The sequence below is a fragment of the Bos taurus genome, chromosome 3 (assembly GCF_002263795.3).
Source record: "Bos taurus isolate L1 Dominette 01449 registration number 42190680 breed Hereford chromosome 3, ARS-UCD2.0, whole genome shotgun sequence".
NCBI classification, from domain to species: Eukaryota; Metazoa; Chordata; class Mammalia; order Artiodactyla; family Bovidae; genus Bos; species Bos taurus.
The window spans coordinates 20802064-20815524 of NC_037330.1; the positions used below are offsets into that span (position 1 = coordinate 20802064).

The 13461-nt window shown below is 40.6% G+C and overlaps 2 protein-coding genes across 2 annotated transcripts in view; one reads left to right on the forward strand and one right to left on the reverse strand.

Annotated features, from left to right (window-relative positions):
* LOC788142 (phosphodiesterase 4D interacting protein-like) overlaps window positions 1-13461 on the forward strand; it is a 64066-nt gene that overhangs the window by 10258 nt on the left and 40347 nt on the right. The window lies entirely within an intron of this gene.
* Window positions 111-9052, reverse strand: FCGR1A (Fc gamma receptor Ia; the record flags this gene model as incomplete). Its single annotated transcript, NM_174538.2, is given in 6 exon segments — window positions 111-683; window positions 1507-1791; window positions 3560-3811; window positions 7581-7835; window positions 8601-8621; window positions 9010-9052. Coding segments are annotated over 6 exon segments (1050 nt in total). The 5' UTR covers window positions 9041-9052.

Below are 13461 nucleotides of genomic sequence, written 5' to 3' on the forward strand. Positions count from 1 at the left end.
CCTCATATCCTTCCCCTCTCTCTTTCTCTCTTTCTCTATCTTAATCTCTTACATATACACACACTTACTTTTCCACCCTGTCTCTGTAAATAAATTCTTGCTCATAAATAATAATTTGATAACAATAATTTATTATTTTAATAGGATAATCAGGTTAGACTTGACTTCCAAGTTTAAAAAAACTTTTTCTTTAGAGTAAGTCTTATAATCATCCTTGTTACCAACTTTTCCAGTTTATTTCCATTGAAGTCAACCTCATTTATTTGCTTTATTGAAGAGTTAGATGCCATGGGAGTTGCAGTTCTCATGTCTGTCAACATTTGGGTGTTTGTGCCCCGTGCTTACACAGGGGAGAGGGGAAGGGGCCTCTGGACCTCTGGGCACCCATGGCATGATTGCCACAGTCCACCCTCTCAGGGCTTCTCCTGGTGTGTCCTTTCTTACAGTTGTTCTTGTTTCTGACATTTCCTCTTTCTTTTAATTGTCTATGTTTTTGAAGGTAGGAGGTACCTCCTTCCCATGACCAGAGTCCAGAGAGTCCAAATAGATTTCTAAATTCCACATTTTCTTTCTTTGTAGTTCCTTATGTATTACAATACATAAAACACTGTCCACCAAAAACATTATCCCCACTGCCAGATAGAAAAGAAAATGAAACCAGACAGGAGTTGTTGACTGGAGGCCTGTAAAAGAAAACAACAGAGGATAAATGCTATTTAGAAACCAGAGGGATCTGGCTGAATTATGTTTGGAAGAGAAGGTTGGCTGAGACTTGCTATGTCTGTGCCTGAGGGAGACTCTGGGGCTTTGGGGGGCAGGAAGGAGCTGGTGGTAGCTGGAGCTGGGCTCTATGGTTATGGACAGGGGGCATGCTCCTCATAAGAGCCTAACTGCCAGGGCCTTGCCAGTGCACTTACTTCCTAGTTTCAGCAACAACTGCTATCTGTGCCATTTAAAGATTAGAATTTAGTTTGAAGATAAACATTTTTCCCCAAAGAGTCTTTGTTCTGGAGCTCATATTCCCTCTACCTCAGCCATACGTAGACACTGTGGCAGGCAGGTATTCATGTGCAGTCCACAAAACCCCCGTCTCACCAATCTACCATGTGAGCTCTCTGAAGTAAAAAAAACTGTACCCCAGTGTCTTTATATCCCCAGACCTATAAAATAGGAAGAATTCAATATATTTTTTATCAGATTATTGGTGAAAGAGGGAGGGAAGAAAGGAGGAAGAGAGACAGAAGAGAGAGAGAGAGAAGGCAGGAGAAAATACAGAGAAAGGAAAAGAAGGGAGGAAATAAATGGAGGAAGGAAAGAAAAGAAAGAGGAAAGGAAATTTAAGGAAGTTTATGAGGAGAACAGTGAAGTTTTGAATCAAGAGTGCAAAGACCTGTTCGTGGTTTTTTCCTGGGTGGGCTGTGAAAAAAGTGTCATGAGATCTCAGTCCCAGAGGAGGGAAGGGCATGTCTCCTTGTATATCAGTCAGTTCCCCTCGTTCCTACTTACCAAGCACCGGAAGCTCCAGCTCAGGGCTGCGCTTGATAAGATTCCCATCTCCTGTGGCAGCTTCACACCAGTATAGCCTACGGTCTTCTTTTTTAGCAATGAATGTCTGGTATTCAGAGGATGTGGTCCTGCTTATTAGGGTCTTGTTTCCCACATAGAAGGAGAAGTAAAGCTGCTGACCAGGCTTCTCTGAGGGCAACTTTGTTTCACAGCTCAGGTTGACCAGATTCCCCTCTTGGTGAGGGGATGAGAAGGATGTTCTCAGCACTGGGGCTGGAAATAGCTCTGAAGAAAAAGTTGATAGGGAGAGGGTGGCCTGCATCAGTGTCAAGGTTCTTTTGTTTGTTTTTTAACAGAAGATATACTCCTAGCCCCTTTGGGAAACCTGCCCCTAGAGAATATATCTATAAGACAGAGTTTCTCCACTTTCAGCAGAGAGGTATTCTTAGGATTTCCTCATAGACATACTTGCACTTACTAGCTTGACCATATTATTCTGGGGAGAATACCTCTGCATAGTTCATGCTTCACTGAATAGCCATGTCATTTATTATATGACCCTCTGGTAATGTTTAACCGGGAGTGGACACTGACACCCTGTCAGGAAGCATTTAACAGGAGGCTTCCTGTGTGCTGTTTTGGATCTGTCAGGAATTCTCTGCTCCTTATTAATTCCTGAATATTCAGGAATTAAGAGGAGAGGCAAGCCTGTCCCGGGACTGAGGAATCCAGGCATTTCCTTCGTTAGTTTTTCTATACAGTAATAAGTACCCTCTTCCTTTTTATGAACCATATGGTAAAAGTGGTTATTTACAACTCTCTTTCATATGGATGACCTCATGTTTTCTTGATAACTTGTAAGTTTTGATTTTATCTCTGCTGAAAATAGCTATCTTGTAAGACAGTATAAATACCTACACAATGTTGAATAAAACATCTTTGCTCCATCAGACCTCTGGTCCCTGTGTCTTTCTTTCTCTTTCTTTCTCTCTCTCTCTCTCAGGCTATTTCTTTGGAGCACAGAGGCCCTCGGAGTTCACTTTCCTGCCCGGGCTTCTAAGACCCTCTCAAGAAGGTGCTCTGTGCCTTCACCCCATTGAGAGGGTGCCTGAGGCCTCCATGAACAGAGCAAGCCCTGTGCCAGGAGCTTTATTGGCTTTCTGTGTAAACCAAGGCATATCAGCCTCTTTCTCTCCTTTACTTTCTTATTGTCGACTCCGGACCACCAGGTTCCAGTCCACTAAGGACCTCAACAACACCCCACCCCCCAGCCAGTTCAGTGACTCAATACTTGTGTTTCTGACTCAAAAGATAATCTGGAGGGGAATTCCCTGGAGATCCAGTGGTTAGGACTCAGTGCTTCCACTGCAGTCGGGGCAGGGTTTGATCCTGGTCAGGGAAGTAAGATCCCTCGAGTTGTGTGGTGCAGTCAAAAAGACAGAAAGAGATAATCTGGGACAATACTTTTTTTTCCATAGGAATGAACTATTTTTCAGACACACAAAAGTTGCTAGTGGTTATGACTACTAAGATAAAGGCCATGAAAGAGTTATTTCAAGAACCACATGCAAACTAGGACAGAGGGAACTGCTTAATTAGCAGATGTTCAGAGGGAAGTGGAACCAGAGAGGCCACGTGGTCCCTGGGAGATAGATGGAAAGTATAAGCACATCCTAATGTCTTCCTTACTATGGAATTTTTATTAAGTTTCATTGAGTTATTTTCTAATAATCTTCCTACCTACCTTGAGTGCATCTCTGTTCCTTGCAACTAAAATAAAATGGGTGAAGTAGATTCCCACTATGGCATGGCCTTGACGTTAGCTCCTGGAATTAGTGATGGGGCACTGTGGTATACCGGAAAGAGCAATGGACAGGGACCCAGAAGACCTCAGTTCTGCTCCCAACCCAGCCACTGGTCATTGTGTGGCCTTCTTAAAAGCAGTTTACCTCTCTGGAGTTCAGTTTTCTTCACTTGCTAATTGAAGTGATAATTTATGATGGTTCTTCTGGTTCTTATAACTAATAGCTCTATGACTATTTAGATATAGTACCTTTTATAGTGATAGATACTCCTGCCGATGTGTAGCGACGCCTTCTCTCGCCCGAGCAGTGATAGATGCCATTGTGACTCAAGTTGGTTTGCAGAATGGTGAATTCAGAATCCTGACTAGAAAACCTAAAGGGCTTGCCATCTTTGTAGAAAAGCATTTTGTACACCGGCATATTCTTCCATGCATGACACCTCAAGGCCAGAGGGTCCCCTTCTGTGAAGACTCTGCTAGTGACCTGGAGTAGTAGCCAATCTGGAAAATATGGGCACAAAATGTGTGTATAAGGTGGCAGAGGTACAAGAAAGCCAAAGCTGGACCCTGTGGGTTTATCTTTTTTCACTTTGTAAAGTTCCAACTTTAGAACTCTGTTGAATTTAAGGTCTGTCTCCTGTTCCTCAAATATCTTTAGCTTTGCTAGGAAGAAAAGTAATCTTTACCAGCAGGCCCTTCTTACTTTTTCTTTCCAGGTCTCAGAAGTTGGTTGGGACAAAAACAGCTTACTCTATGTGGTAGGCAGCATTTTAAAATGCCCCCAGTGAGTCACATTCTTGCATGTGGCTAGAACCTATGACTTACTTCCAGTCAACAGAATATGGCAAAGTTTCTGAAATGCCACTCCTATCATGATGTTACATTATATGAGGTTGTCTTAGCTGACTGGGCTGCAGGAGACTCCTGCCAGCCTGAAGAAGTGAGCTGACATGTTGTGAGAGGGCCTGTGTGAGGGCCACAAAGAAGGGGGTCTTCAGGAAATGAGACTGGCCTCCAGCTGACAGCCAGTAAAATGGCGGGGACCTCATCCTACAACTGCAAGAAACTGAGTCCTGCCATGGTCATGGGAGGTTGGAAGAGCTGCCAGGAGGAACATAGCCCAGTCAACACCCTGACTGCAGCCTCAGCAGAGCACCAACCAGTCTGTGCCAAGACTCCTGACCCATGGAAAGATAATAAATGTATGTTGTTTTAGGCTGCTAAAGTTGTGGCAATTTGTTACACAGCAATACAAAACTAATACATTCTAACTCCTGACTAATTTGTTAATGGTATCACACATACTAAGACAAACACACAGAATGGCAAGTGTATGTAAGTGTATGTATGTCAATGCTCACATATGTGCAAATCAGTGACATAGCTGGTAAAAACAAACTCCAAATCAAATGAGCCCTCCCTTTTGATGTTCATCTCCATACATACCCCAAAAGGCCTACTTTATTTTATCTCCCTTGGGGCAGTTGGCTTAGCTGAATGAGGATGAGGTTCTTACAGGACGAAAGAGGAGAAGAGATAATAGTGCTTTTCCTCCCTCCAGAACTTATCTAAGAATGGACGGCAGGTATTCCGTGCTATATGGTGTATGGTTTTTACAGTCTAGGATGCTGCCATAGTGTTTCTAAATAGAATGAACATTCTTTATTCCCATATTTTCATTCCCAGCCAAAAGGTGCTCAAAGACTGCACTGCCCAAACACACAGACACCTTTGCTTTCTGCCTCCACACACACAGTGGGAAATTTTAACATGCTTCCATCAGAAACTGTCAAAACTACTAATAAAGATATAAATATTTGAATGATACAATTAATAGACTTGATTTCAGGATTTATAGAATGATGTACCTTAAAAAAAGAAAATTCACATCCTGTGCAAAGACACATGCAACAGTGATTAAAAAATGAGCACATAGTAGGCCACAAAGCAATTTTCAACACACATCAAGGAACTGATACCAGATTTAACACAAATTTTGACCAAAATGCTACCTAATATATCCAGAATATACAAAGAATCACATGAATCAGACACAACTTAGCAACTAAAACAACAGTAAAATACATGTATAAAAATGTTGGACTGAGCAACTGAGCACATACACAGTATTAGAAGTCAGTGTTGAGGGTAGTGACAAGAAATCGGCAAGAATTTCTGTGATTCTAGAAATGTTCTGGCTATGATCAATAGGGTCACAAAGAGTTGGACATGACTGAAGCAACTTAGCTTGCAAGCACACATGATATACTTCAATAAAAGTTTTACATTAAAATATATATAATATATGTAAAGTCACTCAGTCGTGTCTGACTCTTTGTGACCTCATGGACTCTACAGTCCATGGAATTCTCCAGGCCAGAATACTGGAGTGGGTAGCCTTTCCCTTCTACTGGGGATCTTCCCAACCCAGGGATGGAACCCAGGTCTGCATTGCGGGCAGATTCTTTACCAACTGAGCTATCAGGGAAGCCCAAAATATAATGTAAAAGATATATAGTATACTGTAACAAATAATGTAAAAGATATTTTTCTCAATAAGTCATCAGTGGAGAAGGAAACGGCAACCCACTCCAGTATTCATGCCTGGAAAATCCCATGGACCGAGGAGCCTGGTGGGCTACAATCCATGGGGTCGCAAAGAGTCGGACATGACTGAGCGACTTCTGTGTGTGTTTGAAGTTCAAGAGTCTGTGCAGAAGCAAAGAAAATGGCCCCTTCCCAGCCCTAGCTCATCTTTTGTTATTTGAACTATGAAATGTTTCTGCTTCTGCTTGAATTATACAAAATCTCATGTTTAAACAGTTCTGTCAGCTTCCCTTACCTCTCTCGCATAGGAACTGAGTCTCGGAGTCTTAAGAGACACGTAAGAAACATCTAGCATTTGCTCTGACACTCTCAACATTTCCTTGGCTAAAGCACATTTCCTCCAAAAGCACCCTTGTCTACATAAATCTAATTCTGCCTCCAGTATGAGTTAACTTTTGATTAATAATTACAAAGAAGTTTTAACATTGCTTCTGAATAACTGAATCACCCAACTGAATGATTTGTCCTGAATAATGAAACATTTTGCCCTAAAAAATACTACAGTCTCCATTTCTTGATAAGTAGGAACCTCTTACAGATTTAAGTGGGTGGAGATTGTTTTCTCTGCTTCCATTCACCAAAGTTTTTAATTCTCAAAGTCTCACAGTAATTTCATGTCCAAAATATTATATTACCAATATATGTGAAATGTGCCCCAGACTATGTGTATAAAGATGTTTACTGCAGGCACTGATTGTAAAAGCAAAAAATGGAAACAGTAGAGGTTTACTAATATAATGGTTAATTATAAAAGTTGGAAGTAGATTTCTATTGATATAAACAGACAGCCAAAGTATTTTAAGTGATAAAAGTAAGGTGTAAGATGTATATGGAGTATTCTATCAACCACTTTTAAAAACAAATGTATATATACTAACAGTTTCATTTTTGTGGAAGGTAACTGCAAGACTTGGGAGTTCATATACATTAACAGTTTCGTTTTTGTGGAAGATAACTGCAGGACTTGGGGTTTGGGTGGGAAGGAAATGTGATTGTTCATTTCTCTGAATTACTATTTACTATGTGTGCAGGCATAACTTTTTTCAACAGAAAGAGATAACTTTGAAAAATAAAGTCTTAGTAGGGTATCTAGATTAAAACTTAGACCCTAAGGACTGCAGGGAGATCCAACCAGTCCATTCTAAAGGAGATCGGCCCTGGGATTTCTTTGGAAGGAATGATGCTAAAGCTGAAACTCCAGTACTTTGGCCACCTCATGCAAAGAGTTGACTCATGGAAAAGACTCTGATGCTGGGAGGGATTGGGGGCAGGAGGAGAAGGGGACGACAGAGGATGAGATGGCTGGCTGGCATCACTGACTCGATGGCCGTGAGTCTGAGTGAACTCCAGGAGTTGGTGATGGACAGGGATGCGATTCATGGGGTCGCAAACAGTTGGACACGACTGAGCGACTAAACTGAACTGAACTGAAGAGCTGCCCTAGATGAGGTGTTGTTGGGCACAATTTAAGAACCCTAATGTTATGTTTTGAGTATCTTGACTTTTACCTGGTAGACACATAGAGCTGAGACGCATACTCAGATAAATCGGTACACACGCGCGCACGCACACACACACACACACACACACACGGCATCCAGGAAGGAGAAAACACCAATGAAGACCTGGTGATTTCTAGCCCTCCTGTTCCATGCATACTCACCACTGTGGATTTCTAGCTGTACTGGGTCACTTAGCATTGAGAGGCCTGTCTGGCACTTGTATTCACCACTGTCATCGAATGTAGCACTGTTAATACTGTATCTGGGGGCCAGGGTCTTGATGGCTGTGCCGTTGAGAAACCACTGTGTAGCAGTGTCCCCAGGCCGGTGGGGCCCCTCACACAATAAGGTTACATTTTCTTCTTGGAATACACTGACCCACGGAGGCTTCAAGGTGATCACTGCCTTTGTGGGGTCTGCTTGGGGATTAAAAGAAAAGAAGAAGATCAAGTGGAATAAAAGGGAAATCTGAGCAACTGGCAAGATATGGCTAGCACAATGAAAAAAAAAATCCAGTATCAATACTCAGATTGAAAAATAGGCAAGTAGAAAACTACAAAAGCTAACCATTAAGAGTATCCAGATCCTGCAGCAGAGTTCTATTCATGTTATTAAATCTGCATCTGGCTATTGGAGATTTGGGGTTCCTGAGAAATAATTGACTAATTTAGGTCTCGTTGGTAAGCATGAAGCATGGTTTTAAACTAGGGCAAACTGACTGGAGTTGATTCTCCTATCTTCTGTACTGTTCTGTCTCTGAAGGTTAACCTCAGACTTTAATTAGCATCTGTGTTGGAAATCTATGTTCAAACTCTACACTTTGAAACCTTCAGTACCTGTTTGTTTTTTTCTGAGGAGAAGAAAAAACAAATAGTTTTCGTCTAAAGGGGAATGGTGTGGGGGGGTATTGGAAAACACAGCAGAACTACATCTATGCTTTTGCAATTTTGGTCCTTTCTTATTATTATATACACATTTTTTAGGCATTTAATCAAGAGATCAGGGTGCATTTGGAAAATTTTACAGAGAAACCTTAAAAACCAGGATTTGGTCACAATCATACTCTGAATATAGGGAATTTTACATCATTTATAAATCTTTCTCCTTTCTGTCCTCTCCCTCTACTCTCTTTAGAATAAGGGGACCTATTCTGTGACAGGAAAGGAAGTTGAGTTACTCACCCACTTGCTCAGCAACTGGAGCTGTAAGAGACAAAGAACAGAGACATCAGTTGGTCAGTGGGAGATGACAAGGAAGGGAGAATTGAGGAAACAGAATTAACGTGGACTGAATTTAGGTCTCTTGAGTTTCTCTTTACCCACTTTTCCAAAATAGGGTACAGGTGATAATGAACAGCCTACAGATGGTTACTGGTGGGGCTTTATTTTGACACCCTGCTTCCAGGCTTATTGTTACCTCAGAGTTTCCCTCCCCAGTTTTTTGATACAATAGACACGAGTAAACCATGGAAGCACAGGAACAGTTGTCTCCATACTCATGAGTTCTAGCCTAGGATACCAAAGGAAGACAAAAAGTCCTGAGTCCCCACAGCCAGAGCCTTCTAGTTACCCCTTTCTAAACCCAACTTACCCCCAAGGATCAGAGCTATTATGAGCCACATCTCCAATCTGACAGGAACAGTGAAATCTGTAACACACAAGGCATGAAAGAGTTTCTGTTTGGGGTTCTGGAGTCAAGATTAGAAAAGAGGAAGGAAACAGCTTTTCATCATGCTCCTTTTCTGGGAAACACATCCCTAATTCTTGAGGCATGATCTCATTTTCATACTTCTAGGTTCATTTCCCCAGTTTGACACTCTGGATTTTGGGTTTATGGAATTTATAGAATCCAAGGGAAGGGCTAAAGTTTTGACATTCTCTTCTGATTATATTCTCTCTCCACCAATTCTGTTTCTTGGGGCTAGACTACGGCAAATCTCCATTTAAAAAAAATTGGTTCAAAGACTGGCTAATGCCTTCAAAACCTGATCATTTGAATCCAGATTATCTATATCAGTGTTGATGAGGCATGTGAAGAGTTACTCATCTGTGCAAACCAGCCTCTGTACCTCTGGAAAAACATGCAGGATTTAATATCCTATTTTGGTTTTTAAAAAAGCCGTCCCCTAAAAGACAATATGAATTTGGGATATTTATCTTGGCTGAATCCAAGGAAATTCAATATTTAATGTGAGTACTATAGAGAAGAAAAATAACTCATATATATGGGTGGAAATATCCCTCAGAGGGAGTTTCAGAGTCCAGATGGGAAGCCCTTATGCCACCAAAGTGAGCTGATTCCTGAGTCAGAGTTGCAAAGATACAAAGAAATTTTTAGGTATTCTGTTATAAGAGAAAGTAAACTAAACAGAAACAAGGATGAATTCAACTAGTACAAAGAGAGACTTGGGTAGCAATCTTACAGACAGACAATTTAAAATGATGACAAATAACGTTGTAGATTAAATTACTGGCTCCAATTTCTTATCACTCCTCGAATCTACCCCATCTCTACAGCTTCATGAGAGGCTGGGGGTATTTCTCTGACCCTTGGATTTGGCTCATCCATGTGATTTTCAGTGACCAATGAAACGTGGATGGAAACAGATGTGTTCATTCTGAACCTAGGCCTTAGGAAGCTTCACGTATTGTCTCTCATCCTCTTATACTTCTGTGATTGTCATGATAAGAATGTATTCTGGCTAACTAGCTCTGTTGTGAGGTGGAGCTATCCTAGCCCTGAAGTAGAGCTGCTCCATCTGCCCTGCAAACTTCTAGTGAGACATAAATGCTTACTGTTTTATGCCACTGAGATTTTGAAATTATTATGGCTGTATAGCTGACTTATAGAATGAAAAGCAAGAAAGAAAGGTCTAAGAATAACTCAAGATGTTCTGGGAGAGATGGGAGAAGCCTCAGCTCACTCCAGTTTACTCTCGAAGTCTGTATTCCAAACTATTATACTATTTTGTCTCCAAAGTTTTCCATTGTGTAGCTGTACCATACTTTATTTCACTAACGTCTCTTCATAAATGTTATTTCTAATGTTTTACTGTTATGACCAGCACTGCAATGAATAATCTTATCTTTAAATAGTCAACTTGTTATTCCCATAGGTGCAGTCCTAGAATCAGCATTGCTCTGCCAAACAAAATGTAATTCCACCCCCCAAACCCCAACTTTGGAAAGATTGTTAGGTTGTCTGTTATCATCATCATTTCATGTAGCTGTAGAGTGTTTATTATATGCCAGGAAAACATGCTCGATATGTATTTTCTCATTTAATCCTCACTGTAAACTATGAGTAGACACACTGTTCTCTCCATTTTATAAGCAAAACTAGCCAGAGAGGAATTTGGTAACTTGACCAAGGTTATAAAAAGTAGAGGCAGGATTCAAAACCAGGCAGTCTGATTTCCTTTGCATTCTTACCAGTAGATTATAACAGTACCTTCTTCATCCCTTACAGTTCCTGCTTTCTAGCAAAACAGCTGCTGCTTTGAAAATGAGTGAATGTGTTTTACTGACCAGGAAGATATGGGGGAAGAAGTATTGTTACAGAAAAGGAATGAAAGAAATTCATAACCTGGAAGGATGAAATACTTTTTTTCTAGTAAGCATCTATAATTTCCAAAATTTGAGGATGTAAGTTTGAATTCATGTAAAAAAGAGCAATCATTTTAACTAAGGCAGAGAGTAGTCTCTAATATTTAATGATCAATGTATGTCATGATGCTCACAAGAGGCATTAGGAGAATTTACATCTGTAAAAAATTCTTAGGAGCAGTTTAAGTAAGAGGATGACAAATGCTAACTCAGGGAGGATTGAGGTGGTTCTTAGTTACAGCCATATTCTTCCCCTTTACACTCAATCCGCTAGATCTCACTTCTATTTCCAAGCCTTAGTTCAACCATAGAGACATCACTGCCCCAAACACGGCCCAGCCTTCAGTTCTGTCTCTACAGTTTCAAGAACTATGAACTATGAAACCAAATGAAATAGATAAGATTAGAGGCCTAGGAGTGCAAGGACTTCCTGGGATCATATCATTATTCTCCCTGTTTTGGTTAGGAATATTTTATCCTAGCTCAAACAGATGGCAGTTCGTTCAGTTCAGAAAACTCACGTGGGGAAAGGCCATTTCCAGCATCAGATTTGTGGCATTCTCCTTCTTCCCTAAGGTAAGTGAGTTTAAGGGTGCTTTTTCTTTCATACATACTAAAAGAAAAAAATTATTTCCCCTACTCATGACACTTCGGATACCAGATGTATGAATTCCGCCCCCTACCGCCGCAATAAGCAATTCTGATACTAACTACTCAAAGTGTAGACCCCACATGGCCAGGGCTCAGTCCCACAAGACTGCCCCCCACTTCACCTGTGCTTCTGACTGACCAGCTGTGAAATAGGAGTTCCCACAACCTCCTCTTCACGTTTGTAAAAATTATTGATGATATCAAGTTGGAAAGAATGAAAGAAAAAGGATACTTTTACACTGTGTCAATGGAAGTAAATTGGAAAAGTTTGAAATATATATATATATAAAGCAGTGTATAAGCAAATTTGAACTTTTTTCATTAGGTTAGTCTATTATGTTGAGCCATATGAAACTGCCAATATTGAAAGATTTTGACTTAAAAGTGGACTTAATGACAAATCAAAAGAAACCATCAATATTGAAACACAAAAAATGAAAAAAGAGTGAAATGTTTTCATATTTTCAGGAGCACCTGGGTCAGAAAAGAATTGAACCAGACCAAAATTTATTTTTCATCTTGGTAGCTCCATCTACTGGTTAGATAAGGCAAGAACTTCCCTCCTACGTAGGACATGAGGGGTAGGTGGCGTTTCAACTCCTCTATCAATGTTGCTACCTCCTAAGAGAACACTCTTCCTTTCCTGGTTCCCAATCCATATACTTCACTGTCATTTAAGGGAGTATTTTATTGTGTTTGATGTCTTCAAAGACTACTTTTCACCTAAAAATTGAGAATGTGTTCCTAAGCCATACTTTCTAGATATTTTGAAGCAGGAAATGAGATAACCATCCAAATAGGAATGGTAACCATTTCCAGATGCAATGTTAAATAATGCACGACTTACTGAACAGGCTTTATGATAGAAATGCCAGAGATTAGGTTTCTTGGGTCCTAAGATAGACTTTTAGAAACTAACCCTTGAAATATTAGAGATATTGGAGTTATCATAGAGACTGTAAAGCAGTTATGTCTATATTGTTTATGAAACAATTGAAAAATCTGAAAATACTAACTCAAAAAACTACATGCATTCCCATGTTCACTGCAGCATTATTTATAATAGGATGTGGAAACTATAATTGTCCATCAAGAAATTAATGGATAAAGAAAATTCAGCATACACACATACACAGAGGAATATTATTCAGCCATAAAAAGATACAAAATCTTGCCATCTGCAACAACATGGATGGACCTTGTGGACATTATGCTAAGTGAAATAAGTCTGATGGAGAAAGATAAATACCATGTGATCTCACTTCTATGTATTGGACTGGCCAAAAAGTTTGTTTGGGTTTTTACATAAAACCTTAAAAGAAAAAGAGGGGGGCTTACAGTTACAGAGAACAGATTGGTGGTCACCAGAGGTGGGTAGTGAGTGGTGAACAGAATGGGTGAAGGAGGTCAAAAGGCACAGATTTCCAATTATAAAACACGCCATTGGGATATAACGTGCAGTATGGCAACCATGAGACTTCCCTCATATCGCAGTTGGTAAAGAATCCACCTGCAATGCAGGAGACCCCAGTTCAATTCCTGGGTTGGGAAGATCCACTGGAGAAGGGATAGGCTACCCACTCCAGTATTCTTGGGCTGCCCTTGTGGCTCAGCTGGTAAAGAATCTGCCTGCAGTGCAGGAGATCTGGGTTCTGGAAGATCCCCTGGAGAAGGGAAAGGCTACCCACTCCAGTATTCTGGCTTGGAGAATTCTGGCCTGGCTCACAAAGAGTTGGACATGACTGAGCAGCTTTCACTTTCATGGCAATTATAGTTAATTGTACTG